Below are 26,184 nucleotides of genomic sequence, written 5' to 3'. Positions count from 1 at the left end.
GACCACTGAGCAACAGTCCAGTGCTCCTTCTCTGTAGCCCAGGTCAGGCACTTCTGCCACTGTTTCAGGTTCAAAGTGGCTTGACCTGGGGAATGCGGCACCTGTAGCAAATATCCAGCACACGCCTGTGCACGGTGGCTCTGGATGTTTCTACTCCAGACTCAGTCCACTGTTTCTGCAGGTCCCCCAAGGTCTGGAATCGGCCCTTCTCCACAATCTTTCTCAGGGTGCGGTCCCCTCTTCTGATTGTGCAGTGTTTCCTGCCACACTTTTTCCTTCCCACAGACTTCCCACTGAGGTGCCTTGATACAGCACTCTGGGAACAACCTATTCGCTAAGAAATTTCTTTCTTAGTCTTAGCCTCCTGTTGAGGGTGTCAATGATGGCCTTCTGGACAGCAGTCAGGTCGGCAGTCTTGCCCATGGTACGCCTTCGTGAAAACAGAGAAATGGGCAACTTTTTTGAGAAAAACTACAGAGGTAAATAAGAAAGCCCTGAAAGCCAGTTACTTTGTTGCTAAATCCCAAAAGTCCCAAACTGTGGCAGAGACGTTAATACTACCTGCCAGCAAAGCCATTGTCAGCGAGACGACCAGCCCTGATGTGCTTAAAGACATTGCTCAAGTCCCCTGTCTGATAGGTTTTCAAGCCTAATTGCTAAACGTTTCACTCTGAGTAAGTATAAATACTGAGGAATTATTTTATAATTAAATATACTGTACAGAAAGTAATTTTGGAACATTTTGGTGTGGTGTGCCGCGAGATTTTTTTCCAACATAAAAACGTCCCGTGACTCAGAAAAGGTTGAAAAACACTGCTCTAGTCATCCTATCTTGATCTGTCGTCATTCAATTCAACCAATTTGAGCAGCGAATGTAGGCAATTTCTAGCCAATCAAAGATATGGGGGGCGGGCTGAGTAGCCGGCCATTGGGTACTGCGATTGGATAGGGATTGCTCCGGTTACAGAAATGGCGATTGAGCGGCTCCTCCGTTGCTAATTCAAATTGGAATGGACATCCGTGTTTTTTTCAAGAAACTAAAGACGAACTCAAGCCATGACAAAGACACGGCCGAAAGTCAACATGAAGGGATAGCCCTGCCACCTCCTGCAGTTTCACTGACTGACACTATCATCAGAAAATATAACGGGTAAAAACGCTACTGTTACGGCTAAATTTACATTGAAGAAGTGTGCCCCCCCCCCCCCCCCAAAATATGTAATGCCCCCCCGTAATTTCTTTCTGCAGCCGGGTCTGTGTTGCATTGCCCTTTTTTTGTCGCATCAATTCAACAACCTTTTTTTATTTGCTGTTCCAGAAAACATGCACATTTGAACCAATCAGAGCTAACTATCTCTGCTGATCACATCAGTATATCAGCCAATTGAAGGGATAAATGAGTCCAGGCGTTTTGCTTTGCTGCGTGCATTCGCAGATTGACGTGACTCATCGTCAGAAACTGCAGCAGCTGGGGAAACCTCCATGCCGTCCATGGGATATAATAAATACACCATTGGCTTGAATATAAGACGATGTTTTTTGCATTGAAATAAGACTGAAAAAGTGGGGGTCTTATATTCACGGTCTAGACATTATACCCATTCACGACGCTAGATGGCGCATGATATCATTGAAGCGATGTTCTGTCATGACAGATCTCAGCTACTCTCAAGTTTAACCAGTTAGCATTATTTTATTGCAATGTTTTTCCTTATTCAGATTTGTTTCAAGACTACAGGTATAGTTAGACTTCACTTTGATGGTTAATGCAATTATCGCAATTTTGTTGTTTTATCACAATAGATTGGTATATTTACATTTCAAAAACCAGAAGCCATTCATTTACGAATGTGATTGCACTTTAGTTTACATATTTAAATGTTCAGATATCAATATTTGAATGAGGCAAAATAACAGGCTTTTTCTCTTAAACATATTGTTATAATCATTTGTTTTAGATGTAATTTAATTATTTTCTGTATAAAAATTAATTTGGTGTTCAAAAAGTCTTTTTATCAAAATTGAGTCTTGAAAAAGAGGGGGTCGTCTTATAATCAGGGCCATCTTGTCTTCGGGCCAATACGGTAATAAATATTGGTGGAAACTAGAGCTGTCCCGACTAGTCGACGTCATCGATGACGTAAATCCGTCGACAAGCACAACATCCCGTCGACGGTTAATGAGGGGTTAAAAAAATATATGTGTTGAAAGTTCAGAATGTTGGATGCTCTGTATCCAAGCGGGGAAAGCGGCACAAAGCCAAAAAAAGCGCACCAGAGTGTCCAAAACATTGACTTATTTCAAAGAAACAAAGGATGGTACACGCTTCTGTCCTGTCTCTTCAATGCCAAGCTTGGCTGCACGTCGGCCGTGAATAAACACCAAGCGCCGTCACCCAGTTTGTAATTTTTTTTTTTCTTCATTTTTTGTACACCAGAGGGTGCTGTCGCCTTCCTAAATAATGATGTTTCATTGACAATGGGCCTATAAGTGCTATTAGTATTGTTCTTAATGCTAATTGAAAGGTTTATTTTATGGTATAGAAAATTATATAAGGTTAAAAGGTCATAAATATATACAGTATATACAGTGATTGCACTCAAGGGAGAGATTGTCAATGATAAGGTAATAATTTAAGGTAAAGGCAATTCATATAGGCAATTCATTCAAGGTTTCAAAGGAAAAAGGTGAAAATTTTTTGTTAATTTCTAATTGTGTTGTTTTATTTGTGTGCACCGTCTTACGGTGTGTTTACATCAAGGATGGAATAAAAGTTGTAAACCATCAGTTTAAGAGACCATCTTTCCAATCGGGATGCTACACTAGTTAATTCTATCAGCATTCGAACTCATTGTTTATTTGTGATTTATTATTGTTATTTACGTGTTTATTTGTACTTTAATAAATAATTTAAGTGTTCCAATATATTTTTTTTGTGAATTGATAGGCGTCAACAAAAATTTCATTGCTAAATTAGTAAAAAAAAAAAATTAAAAGATTTTTTTTTTTAATTATTAGATTAGTTGACTCATCGTAAAAATAGTCGGCTGACTAATCGGGAGAAAATTTGTCGTTTGGGACAGCCCTAGTGGAAACGGATTACGCTTCACGAGCACTTTATTATGCTTGTTGTTAACACTTGTGCATGTAAATCTGATGTTGGTAGATTGTTTTCTTTTTGGAGATGAAATGCATGTGTGGCAGCTTAGCATTTTTTTTTTTTTTTTTTTTTGGCCGTCATATTTCCGGAATCAAAGCACCATGTACCGGAACAGCATCCCGGCCCTGAATCTTATACCGGAACTGCGTTCCTGACCGTTCTGGCCCACTTTCACCCCTGCCTTTTCATGTTATGCTATTATTTTTAGATAGGGATTTTTTTTTTTTTTTTTTTTTTTACTTTTTTGCCAAAATTATCAATATTAAAAGAATAAAAGGCTTGAACTACTTCAGTTTTGTGTAATGACTCTAAAATATCTGAAAGTCTAATGTTTATCAGTACATTACAGAAAATAATGAACTTTATCACAATATGCTAATTTTATGACAAGGACTAGTATTGTACCTGCCTGTAGATGTCCCAAAATGCTTACAAATCACTTCTGATGTCATCAACAGCACGCAGCCAATAATACTTTGTTTGTTGTTGCAGAGCCTGGCCAAGCTGACGGTGAATTTCCAGAGCAGCTTATGTGTGGGTGATACTGCCGGTGAGTTGGTCAACACCGGTGGAGGAGGCGGGGCCGCTGCGCCGGGCGAACATCAGCAGCTGTATTGCGACGCTGGCTGCCAGACGGACGTGATAATGGGAGAGGTGGCGCTCGCTCGTCCCCGCTTAACTCGCACCCGTGAGCGCTTTTGAATGACGTCCGTTTTGTGCGCAGGACTCATCCCACCTGGTGGACAAAGTCAAAGTCAACTGGCAGTACGAAGAGGCCAAAAAGAAGTAAGTGGGATTGTCTTTTTTACTCGCATTACTCTTTAACAAAGTGTGCACCTCCACCGATTAGAGTCCAGAGCATCCAGCACCAGCTGGCCCAGCTGGACAGCGAGAGCTGGTCCGGCCGGGCCGAAGCAGATCGCGACCGAGACTTTGTCCAGCTGTTGCGTGAGAAGGAGGCGTTGCTGCACGACATCATCAGCGTCAGCAAGCGCCACGAGAAGGCTCGCGCTCCCGATTCGGGTCCGGATATCGAGCCCGGTCCCGACACGCTCCTGCAGCTGGAGGAAGAACGCTGCCGGCTGGAGGAGGAAGTGCAAAGGGCGCACAGCTCGCAGAGTCAGGGAGCCAATCAGAGGTCAGCCATCGCCAAAACGCCAGACTTGACTCAAATACATTTAATACATTTTAAACTACCAAATTTTTCGGACTGTGAGTATAAGTCACACCAGCCAAAGAATAAGAAAAATATAAAGTCGCACTGGACTATAAGTCGTGTTTTGGGGGGTCAATTTTTTTAATTACCGTATTGGCCTGAGTATAAGATGGGGTTTTTGCATTGAAATAAGACCGAAAAAGTGGGAGTCGTCTTATATTCGAGGTCTAGACATCATACCCATTCACGACGCTAGATGGCGCCAGTTATCATTGAAGCGAATGCTGAACTTGGGTTCATGTTCTGTCATGAGAGATCTCAGCTACTCTCAACTTTAACCAGTTTGCATTATTTTATTGCAATGCTTTTCCTTATTCAGATTTGTGCTGATGTATCATTTCAATCTGCTGATGCTTTAAATTCTATTCATGTTTTTTGTCACTGCTAAATGTTTGTCTCCAGGCTCCTGCAGCAGGAGAAGAGAAACGTGCTGCTGAGAAAGCTGGAGGAGGCCACACGCATCACCACCTACCTTCACTCTCAGCTCAAAAGGTGCACCACCTTTCCCCAGTTACCTTAATTTCCAGACTATAGAGGCTACCTGACTAAGCCGCAATGCCCAAATTTCACAAAATATAACAAACTCCTAACTTCATAAAACAGGTCATTACATTTACAAGGGAAAAAATATAATTCCGCTTTACGAAGCCCTCTTAAAAATCCCTGCAATTGGCATCTACTATACAGAGGGCTAACAGCTGTCAACGCTAGCCTTAGCATTCCGACTTTGTAGTAGCCCACTGTGGCAAATGGTCCTTTTTAAATCAAAACAAAGTCAAAACTGTTCTTCTGCTATGGGAGCAAGCATCGGAGAGAGCCTTCCTGGGCAATATAGTCTTCTGAGTACTGGTTGAAAATGGCTAAGCTGCGCTATGATCGCTTCCTCTTGTTGTAGCAAACAGTGGATCTCCATCTTTTAAAATTGGTCAGTTGTCCTATTCATGTATAAAAGAGTTTTTGATGAAGTCTGGCAAAGCTTCTGACAAGTGTTGTCGGTACTAGCATAGCAGTCAAGATGGCAAAACGGAGCCTATGGTGCTAACTAGCTAACCGTGCATTTGGAGAATAGATTAAAAAATAGGACATATCAGGAATAAATGAATGCTAAAACATCACAAGCGATGAACTTCTTGTCTTTTTATGTCTTAGCCTATCTGCCAGCTCCCTGACGGTGTCGTCCAGCAGCAGCCGCGGCTCGCTAGCGTCCAGCCGCGGCTCGTTAGCATCCAGCCGCGGCTCCCTCAGCTCCATCAGCTTCAGCGACATCTACGGCGCACCGCCCTACGAGCGCCACGACGAGCCTCCGGACCCCCACCTCCGCTTGGCGCCGCCCCTGGAGGCGGAGCCGGCCGCTCCCGGCAGGGCCAAGCGCTCCCACGACACGCCACAGTCGTTAGCCTCGCTGTCATCTCGCTCCTCGCTGTCATCGTTGTCGCCGCCCAGCTCGCCCATGGACACGCCCTATCACTCTGCACCCCAGGATTGCCCCCTTACGCAGATGACGGACGAGTACATGGAACAAGCGGGACGTGGTCTCGCCGCTAGGGAGGCTGGCTCTCAGGGGGCTTTCAACTCAACTGGTAAGTCGCATTAAGTCAAATGGCTACTATTTGGCTAATTATTAGATGTTTAGTGACATTTTTTTCCCTCGGAATTGTACAAATTCTGTTTTTTGGAGCCTCTTAATAGTGAATATTTCTATTTAATTTTTAACTCATTGCCTGCCATTGGCAAAAATAGATGTCCAATTCATTTAAACAGGGAGGAGGTTGTGAATGCTCATCTTTTAGTGCTATTGACAGCACTAGAGGTAAAATCCATTTTGACTTGGAGGGGCAAATAAATGGATAACAAATCAGTTATTTGGTTTTATTATTTAAAAACAAAAAAAAGAAACATGTACAGTGCCTTGCAAAAGTATTCGGCCCCCTTGAACCTTGCAACCTTTCGCCACATTTCAGGCTTCAAACATAAAGATACAAAATTTTAATTTTTTGTCAAGAATCAACAACAAGTGGGACACAATCGTGAAGTGGAACAAAATGCATTGGATAATTTAAACTTTTTTAACAAATAAAAAACTTAAAAGTGGTGCGTGCAATATTATTCGGCCCCCTTGCTTTAATACTTTGTGGCGCCACATTTTGCTCCAATTACAGCTGCAAGTCGCTTGGGGTATGTTTCTATCCGTTTTGCACATCGAGAGACTGACATTCTTGCCCATTCTTCCTTGCAAAACAGCTCGAGCTCAGTGAGGTTGGATGGAGAGTGTTTGTGAACAGCAGTCTTCAGCTCTTTCCACAGATTCTCGATTGGATTCAGGTCTGGACTTTGACTTGGCCATTCTAACACCTGGATACGTTTATTTTTTAACCATTTCATTGTAGATTTGGCTTTATGTTTTGGATCATTGTCCTGTTGGAAGATAAATCTCCGTCCCAGTCTCAGGTCTTGTGCAGATACCAACAGGTTTTCTTCCAGAATGTTCCTGTATTTGGCTGCATCCATCTTCCCGTCAATTTTAACCATCTTCCCTGTCCCTGCTGAAGAAAAGCAGGCCCAAACCATGATGCTGCCACCACCATGTTTGACAGTGGGGATGGTGTGTTCAGGGTGATGAGCTGTGTTGCTTTTACGCCAAACATATCGTTTTGCATTGTGGCCAAAAAGTTCAATTTTGGTTTCATCTGACCAGACCACCTTCTTCCACATGTTTGGTGTGTCTCCCAGGTGGCTTGTGGCAAACTTTAAACGAGACTTTTTATGGATATCTTTGAGAAATGGCTTTCTTCTTGCCACTCTTCCATAAAGGCCAGATTTGTGCAGTGTACAACTGATTGTCCTATGGACAGATTCTGCCACCTCAGCTGTAGATCTCTGCAGTGCATCCAGAGTGATCATGGGCCTCTTGGCTGCATCTCTGATCAGTTTTCTCCTTGTTTGAGAAGAAAGTTTGGAAGGACGGCCGGGTCTTGGTAGATTTGCAGTGGTCTGATGCTCCTTCAATTTAAATATGATGGCTTGCACAGTGCTCCTTGAGATGTTTAAAGCTTGGGAAATCTTTTTGTATCCAAATCCGGCTTTAAACTTCTCCACAACAGTATCTCGGACCTGCCTGGTGTGTTCCTTGGTTTTCATAATGCTCTCTGCACTTTAAACAGAACCCTGAGACTATCACAGAGCAGGTGCATTTATAAGGAGACTTGATTACACACAGGTGGATTCTATTTATCATCATCGGTCATTTAGGAGAACATTGGATCATTCAGAGATCCTCACTGAACTTCTGGAGTGAGTTTGCTGCACTGAAAGTAAAGGGGCCGAATAATATTGCACGCCCCACTTTTCAGTTTTTTATCTGTTAAAAAAGTTTAAATTATCCAATAAATGTTGTTCCACTTCACGATTGTGTCCCACTTGTTGTTGATTCTTGACAAAAAAATTAAATTTCATATCTTTATGTTTGAAGCCTGAAATGTGGCGAAAGGTTGCAAGATTCAAGGGGGCCGAATACTTTTGCAAGGCACTGTAAATATTCTCTTTTTATGTATTTTGAATATATTTTTGAAATACGCAATTTTATTTATTTTATATAATATAACAAAGGAAAACAACAGTAAATATTCTCTTTTTAACATTTTTTATAATTTTGTTTTTTAAAAAAGGGGGGAAAACAATATTCTATATTTTAATATAGTTAAATATTTGCTTTTTAAATTTGTTTTTAAATATATAAAGTAAAAATGAACACAAACCTTTAAACTAGGGCTGTCAAAATTATCGCGCTAACAGGCGGTAATTAATTTTTTAAATTAATCACGTTAAAATATTTGACGCAATTAACGCGCATGCCCCGCTCAAACAGATTAAAATGACAGCACAGTGTCATGTGCACTTGTTACTTGTGTTTTTGTCTCCCGCTGCTGGTGGTTTGGTGCGACTGAATTTATGGGTTTAAGCACAATGAGCATTGTGTAATTATTGACATCAACAATGGTGAGCTACTACTTTATTTTTTGATTGAAAATTTTATACATCTTATTAAAACGATAACATTAAGAGGGGTTTTAATATAAAATTTCTATAACTTTTACTAACATTTATCTTTTAAGAACTACAAGTCTTTCTATCCATGGATCGCTTTAACAGAATGTTAATGCCATCTTGTTGATTTATTGTAATAATAAACAAATACAGTACTTATTAGTGATGCACGATAATACATTTTTCAACCGATACCGATAACCGATAATTTCCTCCTCATTCCAACCGATAACCGATAATGTCAAGCCGATAATTCTATTAAAAGATTTATGTAAAATTTTAAAGTATACACAAAAGAAAATATTACTGTGCAAAAATATAATTTATTGCTCTTTTTTTCAACATAAAATATGAACAAGTCGTCAATTCAAACATCTAAATAATGACAGATTGTCTAACATTGTGTAATGGTAAATTTTTGGCAACAATTACTTACAGAGTAAATACCTAAGTTGCACAAAAATGCCTTTAAAACGTAAGCCATTCCTAACATATATAACATTAATACACTGCAAAACACACCTCCTTAAAACTAGTCAGTTTTAAGTGTAAATCTATTGGCAATAAGTGAAAATATCTGCCATCGCTTCAATTGTATTTCTCTCAGATTTCTTGGAAGAAAAATAGCTAGCTGAAAATAATCTTAACAGCCTTGTTTTAAGCAATACATTATTATACTTAATCCTAAAAAAACAAAAACTTGGAAGAAGGAAAGATTTTGAATAATATTTGTGGCTACAGAATGTTGATTTAAGAATTTGATTATCCACTGTGACTGTAATTGATCAGAGAAATAAGTTCAATAATTTGAAAAGTGATTGCTAATGTTATATGCTTTGTTGCACACTGTGAAAATGATTAACTCAAAAGAGCGAGATGTCATGTACCCATTCTGCAGCGCTTTGTTTACATTTGCGGCTTTCGCGACATTTGCTTTACAGCATCGGACTATCGGTCTACAGTCATGCCGGTGTTTAGCCTTAGATGCAAATTTACCACCCGCCTTGGGCTGCATCCCCAAACAGCCTGACTCTGTATTGTCACAAGCCCCGTAGTTTAGCTTGTCTTTACAATAGCCTTAGCATTCCCGCTAACAGCAGCCTCGTATTCGTTCCAAAAATCTTTGTGACGCAGTTTTAAACGGCTGCTGGGTTAGTGGTTTTGAATGAGGACGCTTTCTTTCTGCCAGGAACTTCTACGGTACAGGTTTCGCAGATGGCGAGAGCGTCGTTTTTTTAGTAACAGCCGCCATAATATTCAACTACTTCTTGTCGTGTAACTCCGCCTCCTCAACCCCTCCTCCCTCAGGGGCTTCAGAGAGGGGAGGGGTTGAGGAGGCGGCGCGCTGAATTCTTCGGTTGCGCACATTTGGAGGCTAAATCAAGTATATAATTATCGGATTGCATTATCGGTTGAATTTTTGTATTAGCTGGATTATCTGTGTGACGTCATAACTGCCATTATCGGCCGATAATTATCGGTGACCGATATTATCGTGTATCTTTAGTACTTATATACAGTATGTTGAATGTATATATCCGTCTTGTGTCTTATCTTTCCATTCCAACAATAATTTACAGAAAAATATGGCATATTTTATAGATGGTTTGAATTGCGATTAATTACGATTAATTAATTAAGCTGTAATTAACACGATTAAAATTTGTAATCGTTTGACAGCCCTAATATATATACATATAACAGTAAATAACTCCCATTTAAAAATAATTGGTGATTAACCAATGATTTTTTAAAAATCGGTTATGGCAGCTCTAGTTAATACACGTTATGTAAACATCTCCATCACTTGACATACAATGTACTTGCAATCCAAACATTAGCGCATCCGGTTACATAGACATGTTAAAACATGTCCTGTGTAAACATTTAGCATCCACTCACCAACTGTCACGCGCAGGAGTGACCTTGCGCGGCAACAGCGGCAGCAGAAGCAGCAGGAGGACCAGGAGAGTCTCTGCCGGCGTCTCCGAGGACGCTCTGGCCACTGACAGCGGCGTCTTTGAGGCCTGGGGAAGGAGGTAAAGGAACCCAATAGAGGTGCTAACATGCTAACCTTGAGGGAAAGTAACAAAAGTTGGGTGAAAGTAGTCCTTCAAAGTCAATTCAATTAACAAGTTAATCCTGAGTTAACTCACAAATGTATTCATATTCAACATTTTTTCTGCTTAGTCTGATTTTAAACAGATTTAAGAAAAGTTGCGATTGTGTTTGCATTTTTTAAAAAGTTAACAGGCTAATACCGCCATTAAAATTTGTAATCAAAAAATGATCATTTGACTGCACTGTTTGTTGATGCTGTGTGTTGTCCACAAGGGCGGAGGAGTCCGAGGAGATGTCTTACCTGAAGGAACAGACAAGTGAGCCCACTCAGATACAACTAGGACTGCTGTAAGTTTATTCTCATTTGCATTGGGAGACAAATAAAAACTTCAGTATGGAGGAAGTCGGCGTGATGTCACGATGACATCACCTCGCTTAGCAACGTGTCGCCATTTTGTGAAGGGGGAACTCACAGCTAAACATTCCATAGACAAACGTCAGAAATTGATATATTTCAGGTGTGTTTTGCGTCTTTTTTCCTAAAAACATCTTAAACGTGGCTTACTATTATCATGAGTCACTGCCGACAGACGCGAGGAGGCGATGCAATTTACAATTAACGTTTATTGGCTTACAAAGCTGCCCATACAAAGTCGCAGCTGATAGCTGGATAAACAAAGGAATGGCCTGCAGTGGACTTCGGAAACATCTACAACTACCTCATAAAGTCACCCAGTAAGTTGACCTTTATCATTTATGTGGAATATGTACTGTGTGGAACTGAGAAAATTGGTAGTATATACGAAGTGATTCTTTCTGCCGTAAGCGGTAATTCGCGTCCAAGCGTTATTTAGCCGTGAGCACATCACGGCAAAATAAGCAATTCCCACCAGGCCAATAATATACTGATTGGCTAATCAGAGACGTTCACGGCAAAAGAAAAATGACACTTTGCGAGTTGCCGGTTACGGTAATAATAACCACTGCCTAGTCTATTGAATCCTAGCAGCTAATTTGGGCAAAAATTAAAGTTTACTCACCAGTAATAAAATGTCGGCTGCAAACGTAAATGTGCTTGGATTTAGGTTCCCACAGGGGAAAATAGTCCACGGAACCGTCTTCTTTTACTGTTCCTCGATTAATTGCTCTCAGCCATGTATCTCTCCTTTTCTTCTCACCTGGAAGAATGAAGAACTTCAAATGCGGTTTAGAGCAGGGCGGTAAACCGAAAATTTACCGTTACCGAAATTCTTCACGATGACCGACGTAATTTTGACCATGTCGGTAAATTCGGTAATTTAATAAAAGAAGAAAATATAGTCTTTTCATCCGCTTTGACTCTGTGTTGTTCGGCTATGTTCATTCCCCTTTAAGAAAGCAGACAGTGTGCTTACGTTAGGAGTCACATGGTTTTCAGGAAGCCAATCAAACAGAAGCCCGGTAGGCTAACGCTAGCTGCTAACGCTAGCAGCTAACGCTACAAGTAAACGGGATGAAGTCGGGCTTAAGTTAGCTTCGCCAAACTTTCACCCGACATTAAGTAAACTCTTGACGGGTTCCAGATAGGGATGGAAAAACCGAGGCTTTCTGAAACAATGAACAACTTTTAAGACAATTGCCCTAAATTGAATCACTGTTTGACACACTGCAAGAGCCCCATCTACTGGATAAACAGTGCACGTTTCTTTTTAAACGGAAAGTTGACAAATTGCCTCAGCATTACATATCTTCAATAGAATTAAGTGGATGTCGTCTATTTCAACCAGGAGATCGCGTCGTCAATAAGTGTGATTTACACAATTAAAGTTGACCTCTTTAAGCCTGTATAATTGCTTTTGTCTGTGAAGATGTGTTCAAAGCAGTATTTGTAATACACGACAATGCTAGTCTTGTAAGTGGCTCGTCCTAGATGGCAGGGAGTAACTATGTATTGTTTATTTTTTGTAAAAATTACAGTACAGTAAGCACAGTGTTTGGGAACAGGAATATTATTTATTGCATACTGTAAGGATTTCCAAAATCATAAGATGTAAATAATTGAGCCGAATAAAAGAAAGGAAAGGTTTGTGAAACATTTTATTTTTTAATTAAGTATATTTTCTGGGGGGCGGGTGGATGTGTCGTATTTGTATCTATTCTAAATATCTAAACGTATGCCACTATCTAGTGTATAAAAATGCGGAATGAATTTAATGAAATTCAAGTGATGATATTTTTCAAGTCATACAAGCTGTTATAAATGTTCACACAAGAATTCTTATTGTTTACAAGATTTTTTTAATACTTAATGTTTAGACTGCATGTGCAATTGTTAAATTGAAAGCTGGTAAATAAATTTAACGAGAAACTGTTAATTTGTATTCCATGCATTGATTCAAATTTTCAAATTATATAACAGTTTGCTTGGGCGAATTTATCGTCATTTATCGTTATCGAGGTAAATCTGCTCAATTTATCGTGATACGTACTTAAGGCCATATCGCCCAGCCCTAATGCGGTTTCGAACTCTTCCTTGTGTGACAACCTGTAACACAGCAACTTTTTGTCAAATCGACGGAAAAAACCCCGCAAATAAAACGAAAGTTAAACGCGTTTGTATTACAATGCACGACAGAGCAACTGCTTGTGACTCGTCTTTTGCCCCATTGTCGATATGGCGACGCTTTGTTGTGGCTGGTGACGTCATTAAATGCTCGGATGTCCGACTTCCTCTAAGTTGTTGTGAAATGTTGTAGTGTGTCAGGCTCGAACAGCTACAATTCTATTTAGCGGGGTAGCAGTGTTTTAAATGCTATGCTACAAATGTGTGTTCATTTATTAATTAATTAAGCAGCTCGGAATATGAATGATTAGGTTGCCAGCCACTTGCAATGTTTATTTATTTAGTTAAATAGATAAGGTTAGGCTATGCTATAACTATTTGAGTAGTAATTTATTTACATATTTACGTACTTTATATATTAGTCAATTATGTTAGGTTAGAATAGGTTAGTCTATGCTATGCTATAAATTTAAGTAATATATTTAAGTTAAGTCAGGTTAGACTATGCTATGATAAAAGCATTTATATATTTAGTTCAATTCTTAGACTACATATGCTATGTTATGCTATGCTATAAGTTGTTATTTGTATGAATTTATATAAGGTCGGAATGGGTTAGGCTATGCTATAAATCTAAGTAGTTATTTATTTAGTTATCAAAAGTTATGTGAGGACACATGTTAGGCTATGCTACGAGTAGCCTACTACAATTTATTTATATTGTTAGATTTGGTTAGGCTATGCTAGGCCATGTTATAAGTGTTCATTTATTTAGGTAATTGAAGTTGTTTGCGTTGTCACTAAACGAATTCAACTTGTTTTTCGAGACAATACGGGTTTTTTTCACACAAAATTGTGAATCGAACCCCGTCAGAGTGAACATCGATACTTATACATTCCACAAGATGGTGCCAAAGTTACTTATTTGTAAATAAAATTCAACTCACTTTGACACTAATTTGCCACCAGATGGTACCAAAGATATATATAAAAAAAAAAAAATGCTGTTTTTCAGTCAATAATATGCAATGTGCTTTTTTTGTTGATTTTGTTTGTTTTATTGCCATTGACGGTGCTACACATTCAATCCACTTTGACTGGGAAGGGCAAATGAACATTTGTTCAATCAGCTCTAATGTTCCATCATTTTTTTGACATGATTGTTCCCATTTCAGGTGGGAGTCTGCCTCACAATCCCTTTGTCTGCATCTTCTCCAACTCAAGAACCTCAGCAGGTCCATCACAAGAGAGGGCTACAAAGTGTAAGTTCCTTCATTTTGATTTTGTGAAGTATTTTTTTGTCAGTCAGATAAATGAATAAATTTGTCTCTGCAGCTTTGTGAAGGTGCACCTGATTCCAGCGGACACGAGCCGAGCTTGCGCCTTCTACTGCTGCACGGCGCTGGAGCCGCAAACACACGTCAGCTTCAACGAAGGCTTCCGCGTACCCGTGCCGGAAGACGCGCTGGCCGGCTGCGCCTTGCAGTTGTCCCTCTGCTCGCTCGGACCGCAGGCTCAGGAGGAGCTTCTGGTAGGTCGGGGAAAATAAAAATGCTTCGTCCCGATCGGTGGACGCAAGTACGTCTTAGAAATGATGTCATACGCGTCCGTGGTGGTCGATTTGCGTGCAGGGTAAAGCGCAGGTGGGCCTGGCTGAGTGTGAGGGAAGCACGGAGATGGTTTACCACTGGCTGAGGGTCCAAATGTTCAATGGGGCGGAGCCTCAGAAACTGCGAAGAAATCACGACGGGCCTGAAGATGAACACGGAGCCAGAGCTATGGTAAATATTAGGATAAAGGCACTCCGTTAACTCATTGGCTGATATTGATTTAACGGTAAATTTAACAGCAATTTAACAGTAAAACATTTGACACAAAACGATTAGTATTCGAACGTCCATCTAGTCTGATCAATATGTAAATTTAATTGACTAAATTAGCCTGATTTGCCTAACAAAAGTCCGCTAGCTTAAATGCTACGAATGCTAACATATTTACAATTCTCATAGCAAATCGCTCCCATGAATATATAGACGTTTTATCCATTTTCTAAATTCTGCTGAGTTTTGAAGGTGTTTTTCACTATCTCAGGAAAGTGCCCCATTATCCCGCACCGACGCCGACCCGGACTCTGACCCAGACCCGCCACTGAGGCCGACAGCCGAGTCGATGGACGGCTACGGGGTGCGGTGCAATCGGACGACATCAAAGGTCGTCGTGCTAAAGGTAAGACGGCGCCGACTCAATTTTTGAGAGACAGCGAGAACCAAAAGTGGTATTTTCCATGTGGAAAAATTGATTTTGCCATGTGGCAATGTTTTCGCCAAGTTGAGAAAGGGATTTTGCCATGTTGCATTTTTTGCCACGTGGCATTTTTTTGCAATGTGGCAAAATGGATTTTGCCATGTGGCATTTTTTTTTTTTTGCCATGTGGCTTTTTTTTTTTTTTTTTTTTTTTTGCCATGTGGCATTTTTTTTGCCATGTGGCAGAATGGATTTTGCAATGTGGCATTTTTTGCCATGGGGCAAAATGGATTTTTTCATGTGGCAAAACTAATTTTTCCATGTGGCATTTTGTTACCATGTGGAAAAAGTGATTTCGCCATGTGACTTTTTTTTTTTGCCATTTGGCAAAATGGATTTTGCCATGTGGCATTTTTTTTGCCATTGTGCTGTATTTTTTTGCCATGTCGCAAAATGGATTTGGCCATAGGACATTTTATTTTATTTTCCCATGTGGCAAAAATAAAGCCACATGGGAAAATCCATTTTGTGGCAAAAATCCATCTGATTTGCCGTGTGCCTTTTTTTTTGCCATGTCGCAAAATGAATTTGGCCATATGGCAAAAAAATTGCCATTTGGCAAAATCAATTCTGCCACATGGTAAATACCACTTTTGGTTCTCTGCCTTGCTGCAATTTTTCGGGGCTGTGAAGTGTTTTTGTGTTTCTGGCAGGCGGAGAAGGCCACCATGACAGAGAGCCACTTTACTGAGGCGGTGCGAGTCCGGGGTAAAGAGAGGGGAGGCGCGCGCTGGGGTCACGCAGCGCCCTTCATGCGCGGCGGCACCATCGTGCGATCGCAGACGTTTTCTCCCGGGGCTCGCAGTCAATACGTTTGCAGGGTGAGCGCTCACTAATCCAAAACTTTTGAGTTTTAAAACTCGAAATCCTAATGCGCGTTTTGTGTCGCAGTTGTACCGCAGCGACAGCGACAGCTCCACCCTCCCAAAGAAATCGCCGTTCGTGCGCAACACGCTGGAGCGTCGCACGCTGCGCTACAAGCAGCAGTCGTATCGCTCGTCGCTGGCCGAGCGGCCCACGCGCACCTCGCTGGACCTGGAGCTGGACCTCCAGGCCTGCCGCACGCGTCAGAGGCAGCTCAGCGAGGAGCTGGGCGCACTCCGAGAGCTCAAGCTTAGGCTGGAGGAGCCCGCCGCGACGTCGCACCTTCACCACGGCGAGCTGCCCCACTGGGCCCTGAGGGACGAGCGCTTCCGCTGCCTGCTCAGGGAGGCCCACAGACAGGTTAGAAAAACTTTTAAGTTTGACTCCTGAACTCCATTGACAGTGATTGACGTTCAATACATTTTAATTTGGAGAGGGAGGCAACGAATGATCGTTGTATTTACATTTATAGTATTAGTATTAGCAGTAGTAATTGTCGTGTAGTATCGTATAGTATAGTATAGTATAGTATAGTATAGTATGGCATAAGATAGGCATGTTGTAAGTAACAATGAAGTCAAAATGGATGACTATTTCTTTCAAATATAACATTTTATTACAGCTTCCTGACTTAAAGCTTAAACAGCAGGTAGCTTTTTAACCTTTAGAAAATATTTCCATAACATTTGTGATGATAAGTCGACTGACAGCTACTTGAATGTAGTTCGTTTACTCGATTAACTCGAGTAATTCATTTAGAAAAAAGCTTCGAATCAAATTTTGCTGTTTCGAGTATTTTAGTTTTGAAAGTGTTTGCATTGAGTTTTATTGATTTGGGTGGATACGCTGCCCTCTAGTGGCAACAGTGGATATGACATAACTCATTTAATATGGCTGAATCTAGCTGCTCCCTGTTAAGACCCACAAAAGTTATTATTTGAGTTGATGTTTTTTTATGCATTCGTAATTTAGTTTATAGGTATATTTAGACATTTTTTGTGGGAATATGCGTTTGAACAATTTGTCAAGAGCATTGTTTAAAAAAAAAAAAAAAAAGCGTTAGCATTTAAGCTAGCGGACCTTAGCTCTGCAAGTTAGCCAATTTTTCTTTTGTTGTGCTTAGATCCACACATTTATTCATTTTTTTATGCCGTTTGAAGGTAACCTCAGGTATTTTAATTTATTTTTAAATAAAGGTGCAATTCTCATAGTTTAAGAAACACTGAGTATCAAGACACAGCTGTGAATGGCCACAGCTGGACTTTTGGGGATTTTATGGATGAAATACGGTAATATAACAAGATTCAAGATGCAGAAATCACAGACAGTGGTCGAGATTTTCTTTTTCAAATATTTACACTTTTAAAGGGTATTAAAATGCTAAGGGGCTGTGAGGTCTCAATAGAACCGTTATGTGGCAAGATAACAAATATGAATAAAGTTAACAAAAAAATAAATCACATTAATGAGCAATTATCCAAAATAGATTGAAAATTACGAACATTTCCGAAAGTATTCCGGAAACAACCGAAAGGGGCGGAGACGTCATAGCAAGGAAATAAAAGGTCGAGGCAGGTTCCATCGTTGTTTATCGACGAGAGAGTTGCGTTCGGGTTTGATCAAAAAATCGCTAAAATGGTTCAAACATGTCATGCTAAGTGGTGTACAAATAGCCATTTGTCGCAATGTAGTACTCATGAGTTCCCGAATGCGAGAAAAAGAGATGGACTACGCAGACAATGAGTAAAGTTCGTCCGTGCTAAGATGGCTAATTTTGCAGACCCAGCCTCCGTCACGGTTTTGTGTGGTGCGCATTTTACACCTGAAAGCTATTCGAACTGTGGACAAATGAAATCAAGTTTTGCTAAAAAAAAAAAAATTGCTGCTGAAAGCAGATGCGGTGCCCACCATACACGCGCAGCCACATAAATGTCCCGAGATATCAAGAAAGAGGACGACGCCTGGCACTGATGACACCACCCCGCCGCCCCAGGCAAAGCAAAAAAGGCTAGCTGCTAAGCTCGAAATGGCCAGAGTGCGTACTCTTATGTAATAAAAAAACATATCACGCATTGGATATAGGACTGGTGTTGCTGGGGTTTCATCAGTGTGATTGCTCCCCTCAATGATCCTTTCATTAGGCTGCATTGGCTTTCGTTTGGGCTCAAATTGATAACCCAAAACACCAAAGAAAGGTTCATAACTCTCCTCGTCACCAGTAGAAGAACGTTCGTTACGTCGGATTCGTCGCTGCAACTACAAACAAAATTGTCCGCCATCATCGCCGCTATTCAGTTCTAAGCACTGAGCCGGTTGTTTCCTTCTTTTGACGTCACGCACACAATATGCTAGATTTCCGGGATCTCGGGGGGCGGTCATCTTAGCTTGACAATCGCTCCAAATTTCTATCATTTTCTAGGTGTTGCGATGTGTGTAATTACACGAAGTGGCATGATTTGAATACAAAAGACATGCGTTTATGGATAAGTGATGGAATATTAGCATTTCCCCAGGTGTTGTCATACCCTTTAAACTTTTTCTTTTTTTCAATTTTTCTTTATTTGGATCGATTATTTATCATCTAAAATATCGGGGAAAATGCAACAGTAACCAAAAAATATACAATCAAGCGATAGTTATGAGGTAGATGACAGTGACCTATTTAGACAGAAATGTTAGGTTAGGTTAGGTTAGGTTAGGTTAGGTTAGGTTAGGTTAGGTTAGGTTAGGATTTGGGGAAAACTCCCTTTCTCCCCCATAATGGTAGGGTTGTCCCCCCCATCTGGGTTGGAAAGTGGACGCACAATCCTTCCACCGTCCCTGGTACTGGTCCATAGTTGGACGGTATGGTTGGCGGCGGCGACCATAACGCACTTCTGTCAACTCTCCGTCCATTTTTTGTTTTGATTTTTAATGAGTTTTTAACCTTTTTAAGCAGGCTTTGCTATTTAGTTAATAAATGAATTAGTTTTTACGAATGTATTTAATAAATGACTTAATTTTTAATATTAATACATGTATTTTAATGTGTTTTTTGTCCCAATCTATTGCTGTGCGTACTGTGTCGATGTTTCGGCTCTTATCGAGCTTTCTTCAGGACAAGTACGCACTGAATGAAATCAATTTTTTAACACTCCTTTTATTTTCCAACTCTCCTGTTTAATGTCTTTTTGTTGTATACAATAATAATGAACTGTCTTTTTTGTTTTATCCTATTTTAAATGAATTGCTGTAATTTTACATCTTCAATGTCTTCTGTGAAATGAACTCTTTTTAATTTAATCAATATTTATTAGCGTCTGTGAAATGAACTGCCTTTTTATTTTAACCAATATTTATTTGCGTCTTTTATCGAATGCTTTTAAACTGAATGAATATGAATGTTTTTTAACTTTTATGTAAGTGTCAATGTAAATGAATGTTAAATATTATAATTATTTGTTTTAACACTAGAAATCCCAGAGAATTCTGGTACTCCTATGAGTCCCAAACAATGGCCGATATGGCCTCTCCCCCTGAAAACCCAGAGGTGGCAAAAATGACCCAAGTGCTTTTGAATTGGCAAGTCGGTGTCGGACAGACAACAGCCGTTCATATGGAAATGCAACTACTAGACATACATTAACTTCAGACACAATTACCACAATCCATTCTCCATGCCCCTGATTCAGTCCTTCTAAAGTCTAAACTATAGACACAATTCCTGCTTTACACTCAAATTGCAGTTCTAAAACGCTTTTTTTTTCTTCTTCAAAACAATGTACACATTTGGGCCATTCTTTCTGTCATTATGTGTGGAGTATAGGACAAGTAAATTAAAAAATGTGTAAAAAGTGTCAAACTTCATAAATAAAATTAGGGCTGTCAAAATTATCGCGTTAACGAGCAGTAATTAATTTTTAAAATTAATCCCGTTAAAATATTTGACGCAATTAACGCACAAATGCCCAGCTCAAACAGATTAAAATGAGAGCACAGTGAAAGGTGTACTTGTTGTGTTTTTCGGAATTTTTCCGCCCTCTGCTGGCGCTTGGGTGCGACTGATTTTATAGGCTTTTAGCACCCATGAGCATTGTGTAAGTAATTATTGACATCAACAATGGCAGGCTACTAGTTTATTTTTTGATTGAAATTTTTACAAATTTTATTGAAACGAAAATATTAAGAGGGGTTTTAATATAAAATTTCTATAACTTGTACTAACATTTATCTTTTAAGATCTACAAGTCTTTCTATCCATGGATCGCTTTAACAGAATGTTTATAATATTAATACCATCTTGTTGATTTATTGTTATAATAAATACAATACTTATGTACTGTATGTTGAATGTACAGTATATATCCATCTTGTGTCTTATCTTTGCATTCCAACAATAATTTACAAAAAAATATGGCATATTTTATAGATGGTCTGAATTGCGATTAATTACAATTAATTAATTTTTAAGCTGTAATTAACTCGATTAAAAATTCTAATCGTTTGACACCCCTAAAATAAATGTAATTAAATAAATGTAGCTTGACTTGAACTGACACAAACTATCACATGAGTCACGGAGGAGAGGCCAAATCGGCCATTACTAAGGAATATTAGGAGTGTTTGTCTTGGGAAAGGCCAAGTCGGCCTCTGCTGGGTTTTCTGGTGTTAATGAGTTTTTATAAATGTTATAATGTTTTATATTATAATTGAATTTATTAACTATTTTGTGATACATCTGATATATCATTTTAGGGTTATGGCTTATATAATAAGTGTTGTTAGGGTTAGTATAAGAAATTAGGGTTAGTGCATATATTATAATTATTGTTAGGGTTACTTTAAGAAATTAGGGTTAGGGCATATACTGTGCCCTGCATAATTATTGACACCCCTGAAAAAGATGTGTTTTTTAGCTTCAAATATATATTTTTTTAATTCAAATAATATGATGATGCCTCACACAAAAATACGGTTGAAGCCTGGGACCGTGTGCTTTGGTCAGATGAGACCAAGATTGAGCTTTTTGGCAACAAACACTCTAAGTGGGTCTGGCATGCCACGAAAGATGCGCATGCTGAAAAGCACCTCATACCCACTGTGAAGTATGGGGGTGGGTCAGTGATGCTCTGGGGCTGTTTCGTTTCCAAAGGCCCTGGGAACCTTGTTAGGGTGCATGACATCATGAATGCTTTGAAATACCAGGACATTTTTTTTTAAAATCTGTTGCCCTCTGCCCGAAAGCTGAAGATGGGTCGTCACTGGGTCTTTCAGCAAGACAATGACCCTAAACATATGGCCAAATCTACACAGAAATGGTTCACCAGACACAAAATCAAGCTCCTCCCATGGCCATCTCAGTCCCCAGACCTTGTTTTGTTGGCAAAAGGGGGTTGTACAAAATATTAACACCAGGGGTGCTAATAATTGTGACACACATTATTTAATGTGAAATAATTATTTCTTTATGTGGGATTTTTTCCCCACTGAATGAATGCACTTGTATTGAAGGTTGGATTTTCCTCTTTTTTTCCATTAAGGTCCCATATTTTTGAATTTAAAAAATATATATATTAGAAGCTAAAAAACGCATCTTTTTCAGGGGTGCCAATAATTATGGAGGGCACTGTAACAGAATTATTGTTCGGGTTAATATAAGAAATCTGGTTTGGGGATAGGTTATGTGTTACTGGGTACTCCTGATTGGGTTGCGAGATGGGATTTGTGTTGGGCTCTGTTTATTGGGGTCCCCCTTTTTCACCATGTCAATCACCAACCACATTTAACCCTTAACATTTAATACTGTGTCTCAGTATTCCTCATTTATGTATCCATATCATTTCGTTTTTCTTTCTTTCTCCCTCTGTCCAATTGCAATTCTTTTGAAGGTTAGGTTAGGGAAGGGTTAAGGGTTAGAGTTAGTTTAGGGGTAGGGTAGGTTAGGTTAGAATCGGGTCTTTGTCACTTAGAGTATGCTTGATAAGAGAAGAATGAAGAGTGCCGTGTTTGCAAAATGTCGTGGTTTGATGTGCCTGACATGTGACGTGCTTGCAGGCGGGTCAAAGCGAGCGTGAGCAGCGTCAAGAGGAAGAGGTGGGAAGGCGGCTGCGTAAGGCGTCCAAAGAGCTTCTGCACTTGAGGGGGCACAGCCACAAGGAACCCCTTCCCGTTCACACCTTCAGGTGGCTCACACAAACAAACAGAACCGTAAAGCACTCATTGCCCGCTAATATAGATCCGATTCGATTGGCTAAGATCGCCCCCTCCCAGTCAAACGTTTAACGGCCATAATTTATTTTTTGTCTGCCTCCCCTCAGAGAGAAGATGGCTTTCTTCACCAGACCAAGGTTCAACCTCCACGTACCTCCATTGCCGGCTGACGACGTGTGACCTCCGCCCCCGAGCCCGCGTCACATGACATGAAGTATTTGTGCTACTTTTTCCTCCACACAAAAAGGAGTCACGAAGCGTTTGTGTGCCATGAAGAACCCAAGAAAGTCTTCTCTTTCCACTGTTTCCGCTTGCCAGTCGGGAACAAAAACACAAAAGCTACTCACTGTACTGTAACTTATTTTATAGTACTTTTTTTTTCCTTGAAGGAAATTTCAGCACCCCCAAAAAAAACTATCTTCCGATTAAAGCCGCTCCCTGCTTTTTTAAGTGTATTTTGTAGCTTCGGAACAAATAGCACTTGAGTGTTTGTACTTCTTCTAAAAGCAATGTATGTACATCCAATGTCACTTTGTAATCCACTTTTATTAAAAATGTCCTTTTTTGTTATTAAAAATTAATATTATTTCATGTACTTTTCAATATACGGATGAAACACTGTATTCTGATAGTTTTTTTTTTTTCTAATGATGTCTGTATGAGCATCTGCAGTGTTACCTCTTTTGTGAAAATAAAACTATTAAAGCACTTTTTTGGTGCGCTGTGTCAACTTGACCTCATTAAGTTGTACGGGCAGGCGGGGGAGATGAAAACCGCAAGCTCCGCCCCTTCGCGCCGCAAGGTGTTTTTCAGAGAAGATGAGTGTTTTCGAAGATTTGCGGCTAAACGTGGGGTCTAACTTTAAGGGATGGACATGTCTTAACGTGTCAAATGTTTGTTTTTTGTTTTTTTTCAAGTCTCATTTGGAGACACCTTTTTTAAAGACATTTTTTTTGTAGTTTTAACAAGTCATTTTTTTGGAGAAGATACTTTATTTTTCAGTACATTTTCAATTCGATAAATGTGGATCCTGTTATTTTCTTTGTATTCAAAATCTTTTCTTCAAGGTAGCAAAATTTCAATTCAGTGAATCTAAAATGTAATTTTTTTTTTTTTTTTTAAGTAAAACGCATTTCTAAAATCCAAAGTGAAGACAGATCACCACCTCCACACACATTTTTTTCAGCAAAACGTTCAAATTTCAATTTACAGTATTTTTAAATATTGTGGTTCATTTAAAATTTATTTTGATGTCTTAAAACCTTAGCCATATTTTCTGTTTTTTTTTTTTCGTATCTGATTTTTTTTACTTTCGGGTAGCAAAATTGTATTGAATATACAGGGTTTGAAAGTTTTTTTTTTTCCATTTTAAATCAAAAACTTTTGGGAGTCTGGCAGAAAACGGGTGACCTGAAGTTCCGCTCTGAGACACTCAATTTGGCCAAATTTCAAAATTGTCTTAAAATCTAAATTTACTGGGGGATGAAAAATTTTCAACAGGAGGGCATTTTTTTAAATAAAAAAAAAAAAATACAATTTTTAACCTCTAAACCAGGGGTCCCCAAACTACGGCCTGCCTCCACATTTGGTCCGGCCCCCTGAACATTTTTTTTTAAATACTTGTGTTATTTATTTCCTGGCTTTTTCTGTGAAGAACCCAGAGAGGGTTATTTGGTTATTATCTATTTAATTAATAGTGTTATTATTATATTATATTACATTGTTATATTTTATATATATATATATATATATATATATATATATATATATATATATATATATATATATTTTTTTTTTTTTTTTAATTTGTATTTACTTTTGTTCCGTGAAGAATCCAGAAAGGGGTTATTTGATTGTGGCTTTCTGAAAAACAATAAATTTTTACATTTAGACACTCCTGCAATCGTCACACTTTTTCTGTTAAAAACTGACCCCGGCCCCTCAACAGAGAAGGGAAAAGTTATGTGGCCCTCACAGGAAAAAGTTTGGGGACCCCTGCTCTAAACCCTAACGTGAGGGGAGAATGAGAGCATTATTAAAGACACCTTGATTTTACCAAGATATTACCACATACTTACCTTGTTTCGATCCAAAAACTCACTGTAGAATGTCTCACTGTGTCAAGACACAGCTGCAGAGGCGTCACGTCCCATTAGGCAAACCAGGCAATTGCCTGGGGCCCCCAGAGGGCCAACAGATGTAGCACACGCAGCTTTAATGCACTGTCGCAGCAACAAGTGCGACAGTGCCTTGCGTCTGAGTTCCCTGAAGGCGCCCCTTCACTGGCTCTTCCCCCCACCCCCCCCAACTCAGAGTGAGAGTGTGCGGCAATTTGGCTTTTTTTTTAATTGGCGTATATCCAAAATGAAAAGTTATCCTTCTGGAAGTGACAAAAGAAAGAGGAGAAAAGGAAGCAAGACAGCGGTGAGTGTACTATGTTACTGTAGTTTTATGCCGTAATGTAGTAGAAGCCGGGCACTTTGAGTGTCCTAAAAAGTGCTCTATGAGACCGAGGCGTTATTAACTTATTATACTTTTATCAAATATGCTATTGCTCCAAGTCCAACTGTCCCCCTTACTTGCACACGCTCAAAGGGCCCCATGTTGCTTGTTGTCTGGGGCCTCCGGGGACCCTTGCTATGCCTCTGCACAGCTGTGAATGGCCACAGCCGGACTTTTAGGGGATTTTATTAGTAAAACACAGTAATATAACAAGGATCACAATGCAGAAATCACAGACATCAAGGAGTGGTCGAGATTTTCTTTTTCGAAAATTAACCTTTTAAACTTTTTTTTTTTTTCAATTTTTCTTTGTTTGGATCGATAATTTATCATCTAAAATATCAGGGACAAATGCAACAACAACTAAGCGATAGTTATGAGGTAGATATCCGTGACCAACTTACAGACACTATTTTTGTCATAGTGACGTAAATTTGTTTAAAAGTTTAAAATATGCGAGTGAATAATTTTATAAAGTCTTTTTTTTTTTATTTTAAAACTAAATATTAGACATCAATTAATGATTATAAGGTAAAAAAGATATTTTGAATAATAAATATAATTCTTTTTATTGCTGGGTTGAAACAAAAGCGGTTGCGCAGTGTCTAAACGGGGGCCTCCAGGGTAAAACGGACGAATTAAAAATAGTCATGGGGCTTAATGCGCCATGAAACTGCTATGGCAGCATTATTATTCTATCAAACACAACAGTTCTTTTGGCTTATATAAAGCAGTTTATTTTAAGGAGGGGAGCAAGAGCAGAAACTGCTTTTTCAGCCTTATCTGTGTTTTCCGCCGTATACTTTCATCTATTAATATATTTGTAAAACGAAAAATTAAGGATATCGATTAAATATAACTTTTTTCCCCACCTCTTCATGTTAAAAAGTTAGATTTTATCCGAAAAATATACAACACCTAGCAAAAAGTATGGAATCACCAGTCTCGGACGAGCACTCACTCAGACATTTTATCATGTAGAACTCAGATAAAAAGCTTGAAAAAAATAATGAATTAGTTCAAAAGTGCAACTCTTAAGCATTCAGAAACACTTAAAGAAATGAGTAAAAAACAGTGGTGATCAGTAAATGTTACTTTTATAGAGCAAGTGCAGGTAAATATATATGGAATCATGAGAAACAAACAAAGAAATAACAATCAAAACATCTCTAGTATTTAGTAGCACCACCACTGGCTTTTATGACAGCTTCCAGTCTCTGAGGCATGGACTTGATGAGTATTCTTCATCAATTTGGGGCCAATTCTCTTTGATTGCAGTTGCAGGTCAGAGCCTTCCTGTGG

General features: G+C 39.3%; 1 protein-coding gene across 1 annotated transcript in view; it reads left to right on the top strand.

Moving 5' to 3' along the window:
* wwc3 (WWC family member 3) overlaps nt 1-23,088 on the top strand; it is a 94,428-nt gene extending 71,340 nt beyond the window's left edge. Inside the window, exons 8-22 of the mRNA XM_057840953.1 lie at nt 3,653-3,814; nt 3,885-3,946; nt 4,011-4,298; nt 4,779-4,868; nt 5,526-5,956; nt 10,339-10,459; nt 10,755-10,829; nt 14,199-14,285; nt 14,359-14,554; nt 14,655-14,804; nt 15,115-15,249; nt 15,981-16,148; nt 16,219-16,551; nt 22,225-22,352; nt 22,488-23,088. Of these exons, the coding sequence (XP_057696936.1) occupies nt 3,653-3,814; nt 3,885-3,946; nt 4,011-4,298; nt 4,779-4,868; nt 5,526-5,956; nt 10,339-10,459; nt 10,755-10,829; nt 14,199-14,285; nt 14,359-14,554; nt 14,655-14,804; nt 15,115-15,249; nt 15,981-16,148; nt 16,219-16,551; nt 22,225-22,352; nt 22,488-22,560 (2,499 nt within the window). The 3' untranslated portion in view covers nt 22,561-23,088. The remainder of the gene's footprint in view (nt 1-3,652; nt 3,815-3,884; nt 3,947-4,010; nt 4,299-4,778; nt 4,869-5,525; nt 5,957-10,338; nt 10,460-10,754; nt 10,830-14,198; nt 14,286-14,358; nt 14,555-14,654; nt 14,805-15,114; nt 15,250-15,980; nt 16,149-16,218; nt 16,552-22,224; nt 22,353-22,487) is intronic.
* Nucleotides 23,089-26,184: the final 3,096 nt, after the last annotated feature.

This window comes from Corythoichthys intestinalis, chromosome 7, assembly GCF_030265065.1.
Source record: "Corythoichthys intestinalis isolate RoL2023-P3 chromosome 7, ASM3026506v1, whole genome shotgun sequence".
NCBI classification, from domain to species: domain Eukaryota; kingdom Metazoa; phylum Chordata; class Actinopteri; order Syngnathiformes; family Syngnathidae; genus Corythoichthys; species Corythoichthys intestinalis.
Note: the sequence above shows the minus strand (reverse complement) of the source record. Positions and strands in the feature narration are given on the sequence as shown.